The 23,767-nt window shown below is 40.0% G+C and overlaps 1 protein-coding gene across 1 annotated transcript; it reads right to left on the reverse strand.

Moving 5' to 3' along the window:
- Positions 1–2,267: 2,267 nt before the first annotated feature.
- On the reverse strand, positions 2,268–23,554 carry LOC101436242 (interferon-gamma-inducible GTPase 10-like). The gene is made up of 2 exons (XM_004468579.3): positions 23,438–23,554; positions 2,268–5,884 (listed from the first exon to the last, which is right to left on the reverse strand). Exon 2 carries the CDS (start codon positions 5,878–5,880, stop codon positions 4,630–4,632), a length of 1,251 nt encoding a protein of 416 aa, XP_004468636.1. The 5' UTR covers positions 5,881–5,884; positions 23,438–23,554; the 3' UTR covers positions 2,268–4,629.
- Positions 23,555–23,767: the final 213 nt, after the last annotated feature.

Consider the following 23,767-nt stretch of genomic DNA (forward strand, 5'->3'; position numbering starts at 1 on the left):
ATGTATTCACCAAATGCAATGAATGTGCCACAATGATGAAAGAGGTTGCTGATGTGGGAGGAGTGGGTGGGTGGGGTGTGGAGAATGTGGGAACCTCTTATATTTTTATATTTTGTGACCTATGTATCTTTTTAATAAAAGACCATTCAATAATAAGAATAAAAAAAGACCCAGTAGGTGGCTTTCCATGTTAATTAGGAAATTAACAATCTTACCCTAAACATCAAAGGTCACTAGAGGCTCCTCCTGATTGATGATTCATGTGTGGCTCAGGCCTCTTCTGTGTCCCCCTCCCCCAGGTCAAGGCCCCTGGAGGTCCAGGTGGTGAGACAGCTTGGGGACAGGGGCCTGCTTCCACACTCAAACAAGTTCCTGCTGGTGTGGAAGCCTGAATTTGGGTGGCCCTGTGGAGTCAGGGTGCTTTTAATGGTGGCAGTTAAAAGGTGAGCCTCTTTCAGGGCCCTATGCCTGTCTCTCCCTACCTCCTTCCCCTCTGCAACTCGGTCTTGATTGTTGAAAAATGCAAAGGCTGTTTCTAAAGGGGAGGGAATGGAAATTTGGGGAGCCAGGGAAAGTTTTGCAGCTTTCTACAGATATCAGAGGGAGACCAACAATAAAGTGAGTTCCTAGGAGGATCTGACCTTCCCCAGAGTCAGGATCTCACAGAGGGTATTTTTTGATTGCCTCTACCAGCTTTCTTTGAAAAAAAGCTGGGTGTTCATCCTGCCTCTGAGTAATTTTCCTGGGATTATTGTAAGTGACCATTTTGGTAGTGTATGTCCTCATCCCTTTGATGAGACATGTCATCACATGTTCTCTGACCCTCAGATCTGCTTGTCCCCTCCCTCTTACACAAGAGGCTTAACTGGAATTCAGGGTCCCATGCAAAACCTACTTTTGGCCAGACCAAGGCCATATGGTGTGGCAGGAAAAGATTAGCCTCTTCTTTTTTATGCCATCAGTAGTCAAGTTGTTTCAATTCCTGAGAAAACACCCCAGTGGTGAGTTTGCTGAAATGCTGGAAGCTGCCCATTATCCTAGAGGAGAATAAACACATTCAGTCAGTCTTGGTGGTGTTCCACTGCTAGACCTCACTGAATGGACTGCTCAAAGAGCCAGTGTCCTGGAGGTTTGGAGCCTTGCTCATTGTTCCCACATTCCTGAGATTGGAAGCCTCATGTCTCTGGGTTTCCCAGAACCTTAAAGGTCTTGGCAGATGTCTGGGTCTGGTTCCCAGGTGAAAGATCCCAAGGTGGCCTTCCTCCCTAACAAAGGGACTGGCTAGAGACCTTTCTTTTGGCCAACTCTTACAGATATTTTTGAAAGTGGCCTTGAGAGGGTACTCATTTTATAGCCCCTGCTAGGACTAAGTTTTGCAGTTAAAATGTGACATTGAGACACATTAAGCAGAGACTGTTCTGTGTCTTACAGGCAAACAGTCTCAAGGGCCCTGGAGCTAATGGATTATCAGGAATCTCAGGGTCCACAGGGACTACCAAGGGTGGGAATGTGAGGGCTTCATTAATAAGGCAAAAGAGGGCACAGAGAGCTGGGTTCTGAGCTTCAGTGGAGTTGCAACACCTACTCTCCAGTTCATTGGACTCACCCAGTACAGCTAACAAGGAGAGGAGGATAGACAACCACCACACCAAGGAACTGAAAGTGTCTACAACTGCAAATAGGAGAGCCCCATCCTTCAGCCATATGGAATCGAGGTCTTATCTCAATTAGAGATGGAGTGGGCATCACCATCCCAGAATCCTCAGGATTGGGAAATGAAATATGGACTAGAGTGGACTTTCTGCTATTCTATTGTGGACTTACTGTGATTCTAGCAATGGTCGAAATTATATCATTGATGTGGAGACAGTGGCCACTGGAGGTGCTGAAGTCAGAGGGAGGGAAAAAGAGGTAAAATATGGGGGTATTTTCAGGACTTGGAATTGTCATGAATGACATTGCAATGGCAGATATAGGCCATTATATATCCTGCCATAACTTACAGAGTTAAGTGTGAGAGGGTGTAAACCACAATGTAAATTATAATCCATGCTTGGCAATGCTCATGAGTCCAGGTGCCGTGAAGTGGGCTTCACTGTCCCATGCCCACACGGATTGAACTATTCAGGAACAGGAAACTCCTCACATAGAGAGAGGAAAAAAAGTTGTGTCCATTCTTAAATTGCATAATCGGGCTTTATATTGTTGAGCTGTACAATCCCTTTAGTTGGAGAAAAATGGTTTTCACGGGGACACAGAGACTGATATGACCATAGGCAGAGAATTTATTGAGAAGCTCTCCCAAAGGAGGGCGTCTGAAGAATAGACTTTCCCCTTCAAGGAGGGGATTTGAATTTATACAGAACTTTCCTAGGTGGGGAAATGATTGCTGATGGGAGGGGGTTGAGGGTCCAAGTGAGGTGCAGGGGCCAATAGGAAGCCCTAGAGGTGAAAATTTTCCCTTGTTTGACTAGAGGGTAGTGGGTCAGGGAGTTAGGTTTACTTGGAATGCTGGAGGAGCAGGTGTTTCTTTGATCTGTAGGGAGTAAAGGATTTATCTCCACTTGATATGCAGGTAATGAAGATTTACATCTCCCTCTGATATTGCAGATAGTGAAGGTCTCCATCTCCCTTTTTCCAGTTGCATCATCAGTTGGTATTTGATAGTGATCCCTCGGTGCCAGGGAGGCTCATCCCCAGGTGTCATGTCCCATGCTGGGGGGAAGGCATTGCACTTACATGCTGAGTTTGGCTTCGAGACTGGCCACATTTGAGTAGCATGAAGGCTGTCAGGAGGAAATTCCCAGGCACAGTGCTGCTCTAGGCCTTGTTCTTATTTCAGGCATATAGGCTCACAAGCATAGTCATTAGTATCAGGGGCTCACTGTTGGACCTTCATTCCTTCCTGGTCCTTGCCACTGCACCTGGGGGACTGCCGCTGCTCCCCTAGGGACCATGACAGAGCACCCCCAGCCAGGAACCCAGTACCCCCCCAGCTGTAGTTTTCAATTGTTGCCACTATGAGTATATCCAAACATTACCATGCACCTTGGACATATGCCCTGTATAGCTCCCTGTCAGCCATATATCACCTGTCAATAGTATCCTATACCAGTATTCCTCCACTTCCCTTGTTGAACCACTCTGTGATCCAAAACTTCCTGAAAATTGAAGCCCAATATAATGTCAGGATCTCTTACTAGCAAAATGGCATATAGCGATGGGTTTAAAGGTTAGATATAGAATATGTGTTGACTTGGAAAAATTCTACATCCTATCTTTTTCTTTTTTTTTTTTCCCTAATTATTGAACTTCTCTTCACAAGAGCCCTAGACCACAGCAATTCATATATACAATATACAGCACTCCCACACATCCACCACAAAGCCTTGTAATGGCATCTCTGATTGAGATGAGGATGAGGGAACTAATAACCAGAATGAGTTCATGAACTTTGGAATAGGACACTCATTTCCTAATCCCTATGAAGCATACATCCCAGCACCAGGGAAATGATAAATTCCAAAATCCTAAGAGCTGGAAGAGTATCTGGTATTGTTGTTTTTCACAGAACTCCAAGGGAACTACAGTTAATATAAGGAATGGAGAAGAATTTACTGTTGGCATGAAGCTGATACTGAGATTTTTGGAAGTTGGCTTCCTTGTTCTGGAAAAGATCATTTGAAGGTTCATAGCTATTAATTCCCAGATGTTAGGACTCCAGAGGAATTCTCACTTTTATTGAGATGTAACATATACATGCACAAAAGTGTACATACCAAATGAATCAGCTCACTGAATAATCACAAAGTGAACAAACCATGTAACCTGGTCTAAGATCAAGATCAGCATCAACCGAAAGTCTCCCTCAAGCCCTTTTCTTATCGTTTCTCTTCCATGGGTAATCAATCTCTGACTTCTAACAGCATATTTTACTCTTCCTCCTTTATTTACAGATATTTATACAACTTGTCTTCATTCGTGTCTGTCTATTCACTCTACAATTTTCTCACAAGAATCATGCATACAATTACCTGCAGTTGTAGGTCACACAACCTCATGTGGAGTCCATTGCAGGGCACATCCTCCTACCCAGAATGCCAAATTGATTCCTTTTTCTAACCTGTTACTTTTTGTCTCCCCTCTCATTTCCTACGAACCCTCATATTTATTATCATTTCTTCTTTTATCCCCTAACTTCTCAAGTTCATAGAAAACACTCTATGAAGCAGTGGTTAGTAGGAGCTTGGGAGACTCAGGGTTCCCTACATGTCAGCCCCTGTTAGGTCTACATTCTACCATGTGAACTATCACTAAATCCCAACTAAGTTCCTCTGCCACTGGGCTGGTATTTCATTCTCTATTGATTGCCATTTCTTATTGATAAAAAGTTAGTCATAAGCTAATGTAGCTAGGAAGAAAGAAGAAAGATATTGGTCAAGAAATTTCCTTTTTATAATAATCAACATGCAGAGATTACAAGGACATTTCAAGAATGTAAAATAAATATTGCAATTTATCCCAGCACAGTGTCCTGATAGCAAGATGAGGTATACACCATGGATGATTTTGAGGCTAGGTTGCCTCATATTTGATTATGAGCACTGGGAATTTGTCAGCAAAGGATGCTTAAGCTTGCAAAGAATCAACATAATATCTGAAAATCTTCTCATTTTTCAGGAGAGTTTTAGCATCCTCTGCCACTAGGTAAAGAACATATACCTGAACAAGGACTTTCTTTGTAATACATATGCTAGGAATAAGGATGTGTTCACTGACTGAAAAGTATTTCAGAGTATTTGTTGAGTTTTGATAATTGCCCTTTTCACATGTCAAAAGATGTGCAGACTTCATGCCTAACTTTAGTTCTTCCACAGACACTTTCAAATTCTGAGCCATCCTTCTGAGTGATGTATCATCCAAGCTGAAGAGAATTCTAAACTTGTTTAGGGTATCCCTAAACATGCCCTCATCATTATCATTGATGGACTCAGGAGAAAAAATGCCTAACACAAAATCTATGATGGCCTCCAGCCAAATCTTCTGCATTAGGACTTTCATCTTGTGTTCAATGATTTTATTTGTAATACTTGGCAGGGAAAGCATGAAGTTGAGGCGTTTTTGAGCTGGGAGTTCTCTTGAAAGGGTGTGGGCCAGTTCTGAGAAATCATAGTCAGACACATCAAGATTTGAGATTAAGAAGACTCGAGGGTCAGCCACCTCAGCCTTCTTCAGGTGCTGTAGACAGTCATCTTGGATAAGTTGTAGGACATGGTCTCTATTAAAGTTATTGGGTTTACATAATTTTTGATTGTGTAAATCATTATCCACCTTGGTTCTAACAAAATAGAGATTCTTTTTCATTTTGTGAATCAGTTTGGCCAGTTGTGCATCATTTTTCTTGAACCGTGTACAGGAAAGGATAATAAAGCAATCATACTCATCAAATTTCATTTCCTTTGGATACTTTTGTGCTGGAAAAGTAACGGTCCCAGTACCTGGCAAGTCCCATATTACCACATTGGAAATCACTGGGTGCTTGTAGGAAACTCTTTCCTCGGTTGTCTGGATCACGCCAGTGGGGGCTGCATTATCTTCATCATTCCTAACCCCTCTCAGGGCATTGATGAAAGAGGACTTCCCTGCCCCAGCCTCACCTGTTACGGCAACATTAATTGGGACTTTCTCAATTTCTTTCAGTGCATCACGAATTACATAAACTGCCCTCCTGGTGTCCCCTCTCTTCAGATATGATTGGATCATAGTGATGTATTTTTGAGGGATAATTCTTTCATTTTTTACATTCTTTAAGAACTCATCGAAAGCAGAGCTGATATCCTGAGCTTTTGTTTTGGAAGATTTGGAGAATAACTTCCCCATGACCCTAAAGAAGAGAGATTGAAAGGTTATAAAAAAGAAGAAAGTTGAGTCTCATGTGGGTTTACTGTTATCAAACAGTCATAGCCTGGTCACTCTCCCCTCATTAACTACCTGGAAATTTCAGTTATTTTCCAGAACATTTATCTAGGAGGTAGGCCTGGATATAATGCTTACCTGGTCAAGCTATCTTCACTTAACACTTTCTTCCTTAAACCTCATGATTCCTGGTCATTCTTCAATAACAAGCACAAAAAATCGATTTACCTATTGTAGCCTTTTATCTCCCACTTTAAAAAATTCACTTTTTTTTCAAATTAATACAGACATTTTTGTTATTACATATCCTTAATTAAAGCATGGGGTAGTAGATCTATCTAGGTCCTAAGAAATTATGCTAAAGGAATGCTCTCCTTTCAAGCATTGACAGTTTCCTATCAACTTTTCATTACCACTTCCTCCTTCTAAGTAATACATTTTGGATGAAAAGCCAGAAACCAGAATCCCTTTTTCCATATGAGTCCTGTTTAGAGTTGGGTGGTGAGAGGTTTCAGTGAGAGATTAGTGAGGCAGTAGAAAAGTACAAAACACTATGCTCTGAAAGCAGTTACATCCAGATGGCTGAACTAATGTGAAATTCATAAGGGCTTCCTAGAAGACTCCTGAGAGATATTTGCTTTTTAGCTATTGAATGATTTGTTTGGTATAGCTTCACAGAGACTCTGCTATTGAGGCCCAATCTGCCAGACCTCCTTTCTGCTTCTAGTTAATATCTTAATTATGTCCCAAACTTTCCTGGTTATTTGATGGGCATTTTAATAGATTTATTTGTGTGGTCTAATCTATAGCAAATATTTAATAACATTCCTTTTTTAAAATATTTATTTATTATTATTATTTTTAATTACATTAAAAAATATATATGAGGTCCCATTCAACCCCACCGCCCCCGCCCCCCACTCCCCCCACAGCAACACTCTCTCCCATCATCGTGATACATCCATTGCACCTGGTAAGTTCATCTCTGAGCATCACTGCACCCCATAGTCAATGGTCCACATCATAGCCCAGACTCTCTCACGTTCCATCCAGTGGGCCCTGGGGGGATCTACAGTGTCCCGTAATTGTCCATGAAGCACTATCCAGGACAACTCCACGTCCCGAAAACGCCTCCACATCTCATCTCTTCCTCCCGTTCCCCACACCCAGCAGCCCCCATGGCTACCGTTCCCACACCCATTCCACATTTTCTCTGTGGACATTGGATTGGTTGTGTCCATTGCACACCTATGTCAAGTGAGGGCTTAGATTCCACATGGGTACTGGATGCACTCTTCCCGCTTCTAGTTGTAGACACTCTAGGCTCCATGTTGTGGTGGTTGACCTTCTTCAACTCCATGTTAGCTGAGTGGAGTAAGTCCAATAAGTCAAAGTATAGGAGCTGAAGTCTGTTGAGGCTCTGGGCCTGGGTGTCATATTATCAGTCCAGAGATTCAAATCCCCTACATATATCTTAAACCCAGCACCAACTACAATTCCAATAAAGTAGCATGCAAGTCTTGTGAAAAGAGATCCCCTCTGATTCCATTTCCATCACGCAGAAACACCAGCTCCAAAGAAGGGCCATCTGTCATGGCAGTGAACCCCTTCTGCCATGACCATAGAACCCGTGGGTCTCTTTATCCCTCAAAAGAACCAATACCTGGGGTTGTATCTACCTTATCTGTCTCTTAGACTCTGTTCAGTTGTACATAGGGGTATTCCTTCTGACAACCTCCAGACTCTTTTTTAGAGACTCACAGCCTTATAATCTCATTTCTCCTTTCCATTTCCCCCTTACATTAGGTCAAACCGCTTCCCGAAGTCATGTTATTATATGTAGACAGGTATATTCTGCTGTTCCGCATTGAATCTTTAATTCAAGGTCATTTTCTAGTTGCTTCTTCAGCTGGTATGTGGTAGTGATCCCTCGGTGCCAGGGAGGCTCATCCCCGGGTGTCGTGTCCCACGCTGGGGGGAATGCATCACATCTACATGCTGAGTTTGGCTGTGAGAGTGTCCACATTTGAGTAACATGAAGGCTGTCAGGAGGAAACCCCCAGGCACAGTGCTACTCTAGGCCTTGTTCTTATTGCAGGTGCATAGGCTCAAAAGTGTAGCCATTAGTATCAAGAGCCCACTGTTGGGCCCTCCTTCCTTCCTGGTTCTTGCCGTTGCACCTGGAGGATTGCCGCTGCTCTCCCAGGGCCCACAACAGTGACCCCCCGGCCAGGAGCCCAGTACCCCCCCAGCTGTTGTTTTTAATTGTTTCCACTATGAGTATATATAGACATTACCATATACCCTGGGCATATGCCCTGTATAACTCCCTGTCAACCATATATATCCTGTCAATAACATCCCATATCAGTATTCCTCCGCTGCCATTGTTGAACCACTCTGTGATCCAAAACTTCCCGTAAAGTGAATCCCAACATAATGTCAGCTTCAGAAGAGTCTTAGATCACCAAAATTCATATATACAATATACAGTATTTCCCCAGATCCACCATAAAACCTTTTCCCTTCCACAGCAATAATCTTTTAACTTATTCATATCATATTTCCTGAAACTGATGTACAGATTCTGAAACTATAGTTTTCAAACAAGGTAACATTTGTGCTTACTATGTGGTCCATACTTTAGGTTGTACAGTTTTCTAAATTTTTTAGTTATCCTATGTTTTGTCTTATGGTTTTCATTATTAGTCTGTCATCCTCTATATGTTTTTGGTGTAATATTAGCTGTTTTATATTCATCCTCGTGTACTCTCACATAACTCCTCTTTTGCCCCCTTATTTACCTTTGTTCCATCCATTGCACGTCCATTTTCCCCTCCCCTTAGGGCCCACAACGCCTGCCAATCTAATGCCCTGGGAGCCGTCCTTTCTCACGAGAGATACAGTTCTCTCTATTCGACGGCATTAGTCTTCCCCAGGATATGGGTCCACCCCACCCAATGGTAGAACCCACCTTGGCAAAATGAGCCTTCAGCTATTCCCTCCGGAGTCCGTCCCGCATCAGACCATACCCCCTGAGCGTCCTAACCAGGTAACCCTCCTACTTATACTTTGATACGTTTTACTCAACATTTAGTTCTCAACGAACTTCTGGCACTCTCCCATGTTTGTATGTTGCCCCTCCCTCCCACCTATTTCTTGGACCATATTACCCCTCTTCCCATCCCCAGCCCCCCTCAAACCCAGAAAACCCCACCCGAAGGTAACCCCTTGCCCCCATTTTGTCCCTTCTTTGTGCTCATACTTACCCCCAGCTCATCACAGATTCCACCCCTACAGACATTAACTCACAGCCTTCCTCCACCCCCCGATTTCCAGTAAGCCACTTTTCCAGACTCTAGCTCTCTGAGGCAGTTAACTTATTTCATATCATTGAGGTCATATAGTATTTGTCCTTCAATGCCTGGGTTGCTTCACTCAACATAAGATTCTCAAGGTTCATCCATGTTATCATGTGCGATTGTAGTGTATTGGTTCTTACAGCTGAGTAGTATTCCATTGTGTGTATATACCACATTTTATTGATCCACTCATCTGTTGATGGACTTTTGGATTGATTCCAACTTTTGGCGATGGTGAACAATGCTGCTATGAACATTGGTGTACATATATCGGTTTGTGTCCTTGTTTTCAGATCTGATGGGTATATACCCAGCAGTGGTATTGCTGGGTCATATGGCAAATCTATGGATAATTTTTTGAGAAACTGCCAAACTGTCCTCCAGAATGGTTGGATCCTTCTGCATTCCCACCAGCAATGGATGAGTGTTCCCCTTTCTTCACATCCTCTCCAGCATTTGTATTCTACTGTTTTTTTCATGGCTGCCAATCTTATGGGAGTAAGATGGTATCTCATTGTAGTTTTGATTTGCATTTCCCTGATAGCTAGGGATTTGGAGCATTTTTTCATGTGCTTTTTAGCCATTTGTATTTCTTCTTTGGAGAAGTGTCTGTTTAAATCTTTTTCCCATTTTTTAAATGGGTTGTTTATCTTTTTGTTTTCGAGATCTATGAGTTCTTTATATATGCAAGTTATAAGTCTCTTATCAGATATATGGTTGCCAAATATTTTCTCCCATTGTGTGGGTTCCCTTTTTACTTTCTTGACAAACTCCTTTGAGGTGCAGAAGGCTTTAATTTTGAGGTAGTCCCATTTATCTATTTGTTCTTTTGCTGCTCGTGCTTTTGGTGTGATATTCATGAAGCCATTTCCTATTACAAGGTCCTGTAGATGTTTCCCTACACTGCTTTCTAAGGTCTTTATGGTCTTGGCTCTTATATTTAGGTCTTTGATCCATCTTGAGTTGATCTTTGTATAAGGTGTGAGATGGTAATCCTCTTTCATTCTTCTACATATAGCTATCCAGTTCTCCAGGCACCATTTGTTGAATAGGCCATTCTGTCCCAGTTGTGAGGGTTTGGTGGCTTTATCGAATATTATATGGCTGTATACATGAGGTTCTATATCTGAACTTTCAATTCGATTCCATTGGTCTGTGTGTCTCTCCTTATGCCAGTACCATGCTGTTTTCACTACTGTAGCTTTGTAGTATGTTTTGAAGTCAGGAAGTGTGATTCCTCCTATTTCGTTTTTCTTTTTCAATATGTCTTTGGCTATTCGGGGCCTCTTTTTATTCCAAATAAATTTCATAGTTAGTTTTTCTAGTTCCATAAAGAAGGCTGTGTTGATTTTTATTGGGATTGCATTGAATGCGTAGATCAGTTTTGGTAGGATAGACATCTTAATAATATTCAGTCTTCCTATCCATGAACAGGGAATATTCTTCCATTTATTTAGGTCTTCTTTGATTTCCTTGAACAATCTTGTATAGTTCTCGATGTATAAGTTTTTTACCTCTTTAGTTAAATTTATTCCTAAGTATTTGATTTTTTTATTTACTATTGTGAATGGTATTTGTTTCTTGATTTCCTCCTGATCTTGCTCATTATCGGTGTATAGAAATGCTACTGATTTTTGCGCATTGATCTTATAACCTGCGACTTTGCTAAACTCATTTATGAGTTCTAGGAGCTTTGTTGTAGATCTCTCCGGGTTTTCTATATATAGGATCATGTCATCTGCAAATAATGAAATTTTGACTTCTTCCCTTCCAATTTGAATGCCTTTTATATCTGGTTCTTGTCTCAGTGCTCGAGCCAGTACTTCCAAGACAATGTTAAATAGGAGCGGAGACAATGGGCATCCTTGTCTTGTTCCTGATTTTAGAGGGAAGGATTTCAGGATTTCGCCATTGTAAACAATGTTGGCTTTAGGTTTTTCATATATACTCTTTATCATGTTCAAAAAGTTTCCTTGTATTCTGATCTTTTGGAGTGTTTTTATCAGGAAGGGGTGCTGTATTTTGTCAAATGCCTTTTCTGCATCTATAGATATAATCATGTGGTTTTTTTCTCTCAATCTGTTTATATGGTGTATTACATTGATTGATTTTCTTATGTTGAACCATCCTTGCATACCTGGAATAAATCCCACTTGGTCATGGTGTATAATTCGTTTAATGTGTTGTTGAATACGATTAGCAAGTATTTTGTTAAGTATTTTTGCGTCTAGGTTCATTAGAGAAATTGGTCTGTAATTTTCCTTTCTTCTGGTGTCTTTGTTTGGCTTTGGTACTAGGGTAATGTTGGCATCATAGAAGGAATTAGGCAGTGTTCCTTCTGTTTTGATTTTTTGGAATAGTTTCAACAGGATTGGTGTTAGTTCCTTCCGGAATGTTCTGTAGAATTCACCTGTGAAGCCGTCTGGCCCTGGGCTCTTCTTAGTTGGGAGATTTTTAATGACTGATTCTATCTCTTTGCTTGTGATTGGTTTGTTAAGATCATCAATTTCTTCTTTCATCAGTATGGGCTGCTTATGTATTTCTAGGAATTTGTCCATTTCCTCTAAATTGTCATTTTTGTTGAAATATAGTTTTTCAAAGTATCCTCTTATGATAGTCTTTATTTCTGTGGGGTCAGTGGTGATATCACCTTTCTCATTTCTTATTTTGTGTATTTGCATCTTTTCTCTTTTTTTCTTTGTTAGTCTCGCCAAAGGTTTGTCAATTTTGTTGATCTTCTCAAAAAACCAGCTCTTGGTCTTGTTTATTTTTTCAAGTGCTTTCTTATTTTCTATTTCATTTAGTTCTGCTCTTATCTTTGTTATTTCCTTCCTTCTTCTTCCTGTTGGGTTACTTTGTTGTTGTTTTTCCAATTCCTTCAAATGTGCAGTTAATTCTTCAATTTCTGCTCTTTCTTCTTTTTTGATATATGAATTTATGGCTATAAATTTCCCTCTCAGTACCGCTTTTGCTGCATCCCATAAATTTTGGTATGTTGTGTTATCATTATCATTTGTTTCAAGGTAGTCATTGATTTCTTTTGAGATTTCCTCTTTGACCCACTGTTTTTCTAAGAGTGTGCTGTTTAATTTCCAAATTGTCGTGTGAAGTCTGGGTCTCTGTCCCTTGCAAATTTCCAGCTTGACTCCACTGTGGTCAGAGATATTGTTTTGTATGATTTCGATCTTTCTGAATTCATTAAGCCTTTCATTGTGGCCTAGCATATGGTCAATCTTGGAGAATGTTCCATGTGTGTTTGAGAAAAATGTGTATCCTGCTGTGTTTGGGTGTAATGATCTATATATGTCTATTAGATCCAGCTCTTCTAATATACTGTTCAAATGTTTTGTTTCTTTAGTGATTCTCTTTTGAGATGTTCTGTCCAGAGTTGATAGTGGTGTATTAAAATCCCCCACTATAATTGTAGATGCATCTATTCTTTCACTTAGTTTTTCCAGCGTTTGCCTCACATATTTAGAGGCGCCCTTGTTAGGAGCATAAATATTTATGATTGTTCGATCTTCTTGACAAATTGTCCCTTTCACTAAAATATAGTATCCTTCTTTGTCTCTCACAATTGTTTCGCGTTTAAAGTCTATTTTGTCTGATATTAATATAGCTACTCCTGCCTTTTTTTTGGTTGTTGTTTGCTTGTATGATTGTTTTCCAGCCATTCACTTTCAACCTCCATGAGTCTCTGGGTCTAAGATGTGTCTCTTGTAGGCAGCATATAGATGGGTCGTATTTCCTTATCCAGTGTCCCAGTCTGAATCTTTTGATAGGTGAGTTTAATCCATTGACATTCAGTGTTATTACGTTTAGAGAGTTATTTATGGTAGTCATATTTTGGTTGGATTTGTGTTTGTTATATTTTGTTTGTATTATTTTATTTTCCCCTTCTATTTTTGTCTTTCTTGTTGCTTTTACACTCTCCTCCATCTCTGACTGTCCTGTTTTTTCCTTTCTTCCTGCAGAATTCCCTTAAGAATTTCTTGAAGGGGAGGTTTCTTGTTGATATACTCTTTCAGTTTCTATTTATCTGTGAATATTTTGAACTCTCCATCATTTTTGAATGCTAGTTTAGCTGGATAGAGTATTCTTGGTTGGAAATTTTTTTCCTTTAGTACCTTGACTATATCATACCACTGCCTTCTTGCCTCCATCGTTTCAGATGAGAAATCAGCAGTTAATCTTATGGAGTTTCCCTTGTATGTGATGGTTTTCTTTTCTCTTGCTGCTTTTAGAATTTTTTCTTTGTCTTGAGCATTGGATAATTTGACAAGTATATGTCTTGGGGTGGGCCTGTTGGGGTTTATGACCAGTGGAGTGCGCTGTGCTTCTTGGATATGTACATCTGTCTCTTTCAGTAGATTTGGGAAGTTTTCATTCATTATTTCCTGCAACACTCCTTCTGACCCCTTTCCCTTCTCTTCTCCTTCTGGAATGCCTATAATACGTATGTTTGAGCGTTTTGCGTTATCATTCAGGTCCCTAAGTCCTATCTGGATTTTTTCTACCTTTTTATTGACCACTTCTACTATCTGTTTGATTTCCAATGCACTGTCTTCCACATCACTAATTCTCTGCTCTGCCTCTTCTAGTCTGCTGATATTTGCTGCAAGTGTATTTTTGATTTCTTGAATTGTGGTGTTCATTTCCATCATATCTGTTATTTTTTTGCGCATGTCTGCAATTTCCCCTCCAAGTGTTGTCTTCACGCTGTTAACCTCTTTCATTACTTCATCAAATTTGTCAGTGATAAATGTTCTGAGATCTTTCATTGCTTGTGCGAAGTCCTGCCCCCCTTCCTGATTTTCAGTTTGTTGATTGGATTCAGCCATGTTTTCCTGATTACTGGTTTCGTTTGTAGATTTTTGTTGCTGTCTTGTCAGCATTTTTTCTTGACGGGTTTAATCAGTTCCTTAGCTTCTTTGTCTAGTCTTGGAGATTAATTAGCTGTTGTTTTTGCGTAAGTGTTATATCTTCTCTTTGTCACTTTGTTCTTCTTATTCCAATTTCTTATTGCTAGTTAAGCTCACTTTAAAGGAAAGTATTAGTGCTGGGGAAAGTCAATTGTGTAAGGAAGGAAAAAGTGTGAAGTAGTATTGGTGATATATGTTTACAAAGCAACAATATGAGTTCTGGGAGGATGGAGGTTAGATCATGTAAATTGTGTAGAGTTATAGTAGTAGGAAAGTACCTATAATGAGGTAGACGACTGAATATGGGAGGAATGTGGTACGTACTAAGAGGCTATTGTTTTCGTGAGAGAGGGAAAGAGAAAAGAAAGGTAATAGTTTCAGGGACGAATACCAGATGGAAAACTAAACAAAGGTATTAGAAATTAAGAGTTAGACATTTTGTGGATCAAAGAAAGGGAGATGGAATATAGGAGAGATAGCAGATGGTCGAGGATATCAAGTTGTAGGGGAAAGGGGATAGTGTAGATAGGCTAAATCTATTCACAGAGAAATGAGGCAGTGGAGGGTGAGGAAACCCAGCAAATGTGAGGTATTTCCTGTAGGACCTATTGTATTGTTAAGGTAAAATAGTATAAGAAGAATATTGGGGACAAGAAAGAGAGGATTGAAAAAAAAAAAAGAACAACAAGAACAACAACAACAAAAAAAAATAAAAAAAAATAAAAAAATAAAAAAATAAAAAAAAACCCAAAGAACAGAAACCCCGCCGCCAGGCTCAGCCGGGCTCAGCTGGGCTCCGGTCCCCTGCCCGCCGCCCGCCGTGGCTCGGCTGGACTCGGCTGGGCTCGGCCGGGCTCGGCTTTCCTGCCCGCCACCTGGCGCGGCGCAGCGCGGCTCGGCTCTCCCGCTCGCCGCCCGGCGCGGTGCGGCTGGGCTCGGCCAAGCTCAGCTGGGCTCCGCCCCTCCGCCCGCCGCGGCTCAGCCGGGCTCGGCCGGACTCGGCTACCCTGGCCGCCGCCCGCCGGGGCTCCGTGCGGTGCTAGCTACCTCGGCTCCACCTACCCAAGGAGGGAATCCTCCACATGTAGCTGGGATCTCCGTGTATATTTCACAGATGGATCCTCTCTGTTACCTTCCCTCCAAATCGATGTCCAGACACCTCCGGACCAGGAAAAATCCCGAAACAGCCGGTCCCAAAGAGTCTCCGACGCCTCGCAACCAATTCCCCCCAGGAGCTAGTAACCGGGAAGTTCACTCAGCCGCCATCTTGCCTCCCCCTCCTGAAAAGTCCCAATTTATATCTTATAGACCAGTCCTTTCCGTTACCTTCCCACCAAATCGATGTCCAGACACTTCCTGCCCTGAAAAAATCCTGAAAAAGCCTGGTCCCGGAGAACCTCCAATGGTGCCCAGCTGCCTCTTCCCAGGAGAGACGGCAAGGCAAGCTCACTCAGCCACCATCTTGCCGGAAGTCCACATTCCATTTTTAACCAAGTTATAAAATGAAAGTGGTGTGAGAGAGTGGCCTTTACTATCCTTGATTAGGATAAAAAATTGTATTAGGTAACCAAGGTTCAACAATGCCTACCTTGATTAAATCATTACAAGAAATCAGGAAAGCTTCCTCAGTGGAATGAGGATGAGGTCACACTGGCTATGGCTCATGTTATTATACCTCTGCTAACCATGCAAGGTGTCAACAGAATGAAGTTTTGGACCATTCTGAATATGTATTTTACTGCAGTGATTGGCACAAGTATTATCTAATGCTGCTTGTCTATGCTTAGAAGTTTGTTGGCATAGTGGGTTTAAGAGCTTCCCATTTTTAGCCACAGAATTCCCTGAAAACTTTTTAGGAAAAGATCAAGTTCCTATTGCCAATGTCTTCACAAGGAACACCATTGGTTATATACTAATAACCATGTGGAAATCTCATTCAGTCTATGTGTTAGAAGGTGGATATCAAAGGAAGAAACCACAAGGGGAAAATCAGTTTTTGAACTCTTAATCCACCCTAGTTTAACACATTAGTCATAAAATGAAAATAGAAACAAGCACAAGGAACTGTTATGAAGGAACCAGAACTGTCTGCTCACTGTCCCAGAAGCTTCCTCAATCTCTTTTACATCCCCTATATGTCGTTTTTAAAACCTCAAGTCTGACTATTCAGGGGCTCTTATCCTTCCAAATAAATTTGATAATTGGCTTTTCCATTTCTGCAATAAATGGTTTTGGGATTTTTATTAGGATTGCATTGAATCTGTAAGTCAGTTTAGGTAGAATTGACATCTTAAGACATTTAGTTTTCCAATCCATAAACACAGAATGTACCATTTATATAAGTCTTCTTTGGTTTCTTTTAGCAATGTTTTATAGTTTTCTGAGTATAGATCTTTTATGTCCTTGGTTAAGTTTATTCCTAAGTAAATGATTTTTTAGTCTCTAATATAAATATTACTTAGCAAACTGGTAAAAACAGAATGGAACTGGCATAAAGATAGACATACTGACCAATGGAACAGAATCTAGAATTCAGAAATAGACCCTCAATCTATAGTCAAGCTCTCACTGTTGGGCCAGAACAGTCTATTCAACAAAAGGTGCTGTGAGAACTGGATAGCCATATTCAAAAGAAAGAAAGAAGACCCCTATCTCATACCTTATACAAAAATTAACTCAAAATGGATCAAGGACCTAAATATAAAAGTGACAACCATAATATTACTGGAAGAAAATATCTTCAAGATCTTGTGGTAGTCAGTACTTATCCAATAAGGGTTTAATATCCATGATATGAAGAGATACTAAAACTCAACAATAAAAAGCAAACTACATGATTAAAAATGGAGAAAACACTTAAAATTACAATTGTCCAGAGAAGACATATAAAAGGTGAAAGACACATTAAAAACTGTTAAGCATCACTAGTGAATAATGATTAGGAACTGCAAATCAAAGCTACAATTAGAAATCATTTCATACCTATTAGAATGACTGCTATTAAAAAGACAGAGAACTGCAAATTATGGAGAAGATGTGGAGACATAGGAACACTTATTCACTGTTGGTGGGAATGTAGAATGGTACAGCCACTGTGAAAGACTGTTTGGGAGTTCTTAGGGGATTAATGTATAGACTTGCCATTTGACCCAGAAATACCATTACTAGATATATACCCAGAAGAGCTGAGGGAAGACATGAACAGGCAACTGCACAATGAAATTCATGGCAGCTTTATTCATGATTACCCAAAGTTGGAAACAACGACCCAGGTACACATCAGCTGATGAACGGGTAGACAAAATTTGATGTCTACACATGATGTAATATTATCCAGCAATAGGAAGAAATGAAGTCATATATGACAACATGGATGAACCAGGAGCACATTACGTTGAGTGAAGCAAATCAGATACAGAAGAAATATCTATGATTGTGCTATTATGAACTAAATATATTGTATAATAATTATTGTGTAATAATTAGAATATAAATCACCAGTAAATAGAATGAGGGTAGAGAATGGAAAGCTGAGTGTTAATCTATGCAGAACTGGTAAAAAGATTGTTTGTAAATCTTTGTCAATCAACACAAATGGTGAAAGACTTCACAGCGCTTGTAATTAGCAGAGCTATTACATGGGTATGATAGCTCTGATGAAAAACTTATGTAACAAATAGAAAAAAAATAAACAATTAGTAATCCTTGCTTCCCATTGTTATTTGTAACTCTTACCTAAGTAATTGAGAATAAATGTAACATTCTTTTTGAATGCCATTGGACCATCCCTAGAAATCAATCATGTATTAGGGAAATAAACTGAATAAATTCCAAGAAAATAATATATGCAGCATATTTTTTTCTGCAATGAAAATAAATTAAGAAATGCCAAGGAAAGGAATTTTCTTTTGCTTATATATTTTTGAATTAAAAAATAGTGATAGGGAATGACTTGGCCCAGTGGATAGGGTGTCCATCTACCACATGGGAGGTCTGCGGTTCAAACCCTGGGCCTCCTTGACCCGTGTGGAGCTGGCCCACGAGCAGTGCTGATGCGCGCAAGGAGTGCCCTCCCACGCAGGGGTGTCCCAGCCTAGGGGAGCCCCGCGCACAAGGAGTGCACCCCATAAGGAGAGCTGCCCAGCGTGAAAGAAAGTGCAGCCTGCCCAAGAATGGCGCTGCACACAGAGAGCTGACACAGCAAGATAATGCAACAAAAAGAAACACAGATTCCCGTGCCACTGACAACACCAGAAGCGGACAAAAAGAATAACATGCAGCAAATGGACACAAAGAACAGACAACTGGGGTGGGGGGAAGGGGAGAGAAGTAAATAAAAAAAATAAATCTTTAAAAAGAATACTAATAAACTCACTTGTCAGGTATGCCTCAGCAGAGTACCAGAGATAGCCAAGGTAGATGGAAACCCAGGTGCTGGTTCTCCTGAGGGCTGCAGAGACCCACAGGTTCTATGGTAATGGCAGATGGCTCTGGAGTTCAGGGCTATGTCAGTTGACCCTACTTTGGAGTTTGTGTTCCTGAGTGTGATGGAGTTGGACCCAGATATAACCTTTTTACGCATGCCTCTTCTGTTACTTTCCCGGACCTGTAGTTGGCATTTGGGTTGGTGTATACTCAGGAGACCTGAATCTCTGAACTGTCCATGTGACAGCCAAGCCCTGGGCCTCAGCAGACTTGGGGTTCCTACCCTCTGGTTTCTTGGACTTACCCTGGCCTGCTGACAGGGAGGTGAAGAGGGTCAACCACCACACCAGGGAACCAAGAGTACCTACAGCTGCAAGCAGGAGAATTGCATCCATCATCCTTGTGGAATCTAAGCCCCCTCTTGATGTAGAGTGGGACTGGACATAGCCATCCCAGGGTCCACAAGATGCAGGAATAGAGCATGGATTAGAGTGGACTTACTGGTGTTCTGCTGGGGAACTATTATGATTAGTAGGGGAAGAAATTGTAGTAGTGATGTGGAGAGGGTGGCCACAGTGGCTGGTCAGGAGAGGGAAGAAGAGATATGGTGTGGGGGCATTTTCAGGATTTGGGGTTGTCCTAGGTGGTGCTGCAGGGATGGATGCTAGACATTATGTGTCCTGTCATGGCCCAATGGGTGGACTGGGGGAGAGTGTGGACTAAAATGTGGATCACTGTCCATGTGCTGCAGTGGTTCTCCAGAATGTATTCACCGGGTGCAGTGGATGTGCCCCAATGATGGAAGAGGTTGTTGATGTGGGAGGGGTGGGGTGGGTGGGGTGTGGGGTATATGGGGACCTCATATTTTTTGAATGTAACATTTAAAAGAAAATAAAGAAGAAGAAAAAAGGAAATGACTGAAAAAAATACTGATAAATAATTCATGAAATACAAAAGAGATGAAAAGTAAATTTACCATCTTCTCAAAATCAATGCCAAAAGGTTAGAAACAGCTAAAATATTGAGCTGAGGAAAAAGTAAGACAGAAATTCACTTATAAGAAAAAAATTAAATAAATGATCAAAAACAAGTTACCCATTTAAACCCACTAGATGAGAAAATTTTGGAAAATTCCACAGCACAAGTGTTTGTGAAGATATTTGGAAATGGCAACTTTAGTGCCATGCTATTGTTATGTGGATGGCCTGGTCCTGTCATTTAAGGAGAAACTAACAGGAAACAGTCCTATATTAATGATCCTTTTTGATACAGAAACCAAAATTCAGGGGAAATATTCCAGAGAAATTCTCACAAAAAAATCACTATGGAGCAAGCACAAAAATATGGAATGTAATGTGGTTTTTATAGAAGGATGTTAGATTTCATCCAGGTAACTGCCTGTTGAGACTGAGAAGGGAAACATGGTGGGTGCGCTCTGAGGAATAGCATGCACCAATCAGAAGCAACAAAGAAAAGCTGCACTGTGCAGCCCAAATAGAACTTAAATAGCATCTTGAGCTATTAAAAAATGAAAAAAAATATTCGGTCTGTAGCCCAATATAATTCAGGTGCATTCTTATGCATGAATACCTAATAACACAAGCTATTTTATCAGGATAAGGTCAAACAACAATAAATAGATCAACAAAATTGAGGAACTGCCTAGAGAGATGAAGGGGAGTAGGAGTGAACAGTGGATTTGAGAAGAATAAATAAACAAGAAGGAAAACAAGGCAGAAATTAGTGAACTCAATGGCTGTAAGCAAAGGTTACTGTCTGTTAGAATGTTTTGATATCAGCAAACTCCATCACTGTAACTGATCACATTATCCAGCTTAAGGACTGAACCTGAATCACCTAGATAAACACTCAGAAAGCATTTATTATGACTCCACATCCATTTATGATGTAAGCATGGACAACACTTAAGAAGCCAATGGAGCTTCCATAACTTGTGAAGTCATCTACTACACTCCCAACGAAAACTAGAAAACTATTTCCTTTAAATTTGGGCACAAAATGTAGATGCTAAGAATGATAATGACAGCAGCACCAGTCAGAGAACAATATAAGCAAAGAAATGAATACTTAGAAAGATCATAACAGAAGCAAAAATTGTATATTTGTGAATCATGTGAACAGTAATTATAAAGTAAATAATGATTTTGAATGTAATGCCTATATACAGAATCAACACCATTCTCCAATAACTATTAAATAAGAAAAGTTAATACCAAGTAAGATGACTTTTCAAATTTCATGCCAAACAAACAAATAAAATGACTGTCTTTAGGATTTAAAGAAGAAAGAGTTCACAAACTCTTTATGTGAAAAGGCACTAATGCTTTAGAAAGGGCAGGAAAGCATACATCAACAGGCATACTAGATTTATGGTTAGAAGAACCAATAGCTGAAAATGTCAATGATCAAATAATTAACGTATATATTTAATTTGTCTCTCTGTACATGTGGCATAGATTTAACATCATATTCTAACAGGATATGGCAGAAAATTATTGTTCAAGTAGCTAAGACAATATTTAAAAGGAAGAAAGTGTGGGATGTTCTACCAGAAATTATATTTTACAAAGTCTTACTAAATTTTCAGTTTGTATTGGCATAGAAAAAGCAAGCAGACTATATATACTGCAGAGTATATATAAAAACTTGCTATAAGGAGAGGAAGTGCAATAAATCAGTAGGAAAATATTGATTATTTGATAATAGTTGTGAAAAGAACAATACAAGGAGAAAAAGGAAATGAAATACTGTATTGAGATGATATATTGGAAAGGAAACTTCAGAAGGATTAAAAAAACATTTTTAAAATACTGGCGACTATATTTTTTTCCTCATGGTAGAAAAGGAGTTGTGAAACAACACCCCAAATCACATTCAAAGGTGAGGAAAATAAAGCACTGGATTCAACAAAAGACAAAGTGAATAATAATAAAGTCATTGACAGGAGGAAATTACCTTCTTCATTTTATGGTAACAAATTTTAAATGTATGCATTATGAACAGGAAATACACAATTTTTAAAAATGTTTAAAAGTTATTACTGCTATCAAGAAGAAGAAAACCCTGAATACACTAAATAAACATAAATACACATTCTGTCTCTTAGATACAAATGAAATTGAATTTTAAACAACAGTGATTTACCATTTTCTATTTATAATGATAGTGAAACCCAGAAAAATACAAAGTGCTGACCGTAGTGTGGAGAAATTGGCACTTAGGTACTGATATGGGATAATAAACTGGTTCAGCCATTCTGGAAAGTGATCAAACATATGTGTGAAACTTTAATCTACTCAAAAATTTACATTTCCAGGGAATGCAACTCAAAGACATTTTTACAAAGACACACAAGGAGTCAGGTATAAAAATATATATATTTTTGGAACACAGAGATGAAGGAAGTAAAGGTGTTTAATGAGATGGGACAGATGTAGTAGATGCAGACAGAAAACTACAACACAGCTGTCAAAGGGAAATAAGATATCAAATACCAACATGGAAGATTTCAAAAGGTATACAGTCATGTTGTTTAAAAGATTATCAAGAAAAATGTGATATAGCATATTTGTTTGTAGACAATGAAACAATAGAGGATGAGACTTCATCTAGATGTAAGGAACTAGTTGGTGGCATATCAACTCTTCTACCACAAACAACCAGAAAAGGCAGATGAAATAGGCAATCCATCTGTCTGATACAGAGAAATGTTATTAAGGCAAGGAGAACTGGAGCAGCTAAGAGCAAGGAATGTCCCAGTGAAAGGAACAGTTCACTTTCCCTGGGGTATATTCCTGTTCTGGCTGCGACCAAGAGGTTTCACGGGCACTCAAGTCTTATTATCCACAAAGGCTCTGGTTGGATTTGGGAGGTTTGTCAAACTTTACATAAGGTGGGTACTATCCTCCAAATCAAAGTGAAATTCACTGTAAAGCAGAGTAAAGTGTTCAGTAACAACAAGATAAGGAAAATATTATAGTTTTGGATGTGCTTTGAAAGAGCCACAAAGATTGCAGAAGGTTCTCAGCCTAGAGTGGTGGGGGTGAAACAGAAGAGTCACCATTTTCTAATGTAAGTCAGAAAATAAAATCATCTGTAAGCTAATCAATCCAAAATTGCTAGGAGCCCCAGAAGACAGGATCATATGACCAAAACAAATGAAAAAAAAACAAAACAAATCACACAATAGAAAAATACTAGAGATGATCTAGATGGAAAATGTGCAAAAATTAATCCTATAATTATTCTGTGTGTTTAACAAGATGAAAACATGAAGAAAGTGGCTAAAAAACAGAGAATAGAACAGAGACTTGGAATCAGCATGGAAAAAAAATCAGCTTCATTAATAATAGAAAAAAAAATGAAAGGATGTGGACACAGGAATAAATGGAAGAAATTGCAAAAAAAAAAAAAAAAAAATCAGCTTCAAAGTTCTGAGTAGGGAACAAAGAATTACGCCACAGAGGAGCTTCAAGATTCCCACTGACTACTGAAAGCTCTCATGAAAAATTGTCAGTAAATGACCTCTAAGAATTTTGACCAAGTATTTTTTTAAAATTTGCTATTATTCTGATTCCTGGAGAATCTCCGACAAGCAGACCTGAATGTCCCCAAGTCTGCTGCCCTCCCAACACCCACTGCACTGAACTTCTGAGCTCTCCAGCCCTCCATTCTAAGGGTGTTCTCCCTCACCAACTCTTAGAAAATTTAAATTCTGGTGTTTGAGATCAGCTCAGAAAATTCCGGAAACTTCTGGAATAGTTCTCTAAAGTCTACCACACAGAAACATACCTCTGCCACTCTCTTGTCCTGCCACAGAAATCCAGGTAATTAGAGCTCCTGTGATCAGAACAGAATAGAGTCTGTCTGTCTGGGCTCACTCCCCAGTGCTGCAAAGATGAGGAACTTGAGGGCCTAGGAGAGCTGCATTTCCTGTAGGCCCTTGTATTTATAAGAACAGGAAACTGAAAGCAGATTAGGTTTCCCCTCAGCTCAACAAACAGTCATTTCCAGGAACTGAACAGGAAAGACACCCTCTCTACTAGAAAGACATCCTGCCAGGTGGCTTACCGAGAAAACAGAGGGCAAAAGTCACTTGGGACAGCAGTTAGGTCCAGACCT

The sequence above is a fragment of the Dasypus novemcinctus genome, chromosome 2 (genome assembly GCF_030445035.2).
Source record: "Dasypus novemcinctus isolate mDasNov1 chromosome 2, mDasNov1.1.hap2, whole genome shotgun sequence".
NCBI lineage: Eukaryota > Metazoa > Chordata > Mammalia > Cingulata > Dasypodidae > Dasypus > Dasypus novemcinctus.

What these genes read in the sequence shown, in the direction of transcription:
- LOC101436242 (XM_004468579.3), bottom strand. Translation starts at nt 5,880, where the DNA reads ATGGGGAAGTTATTCTCCAAATCTTCCAAAACAAAAGCTCAGGATATC.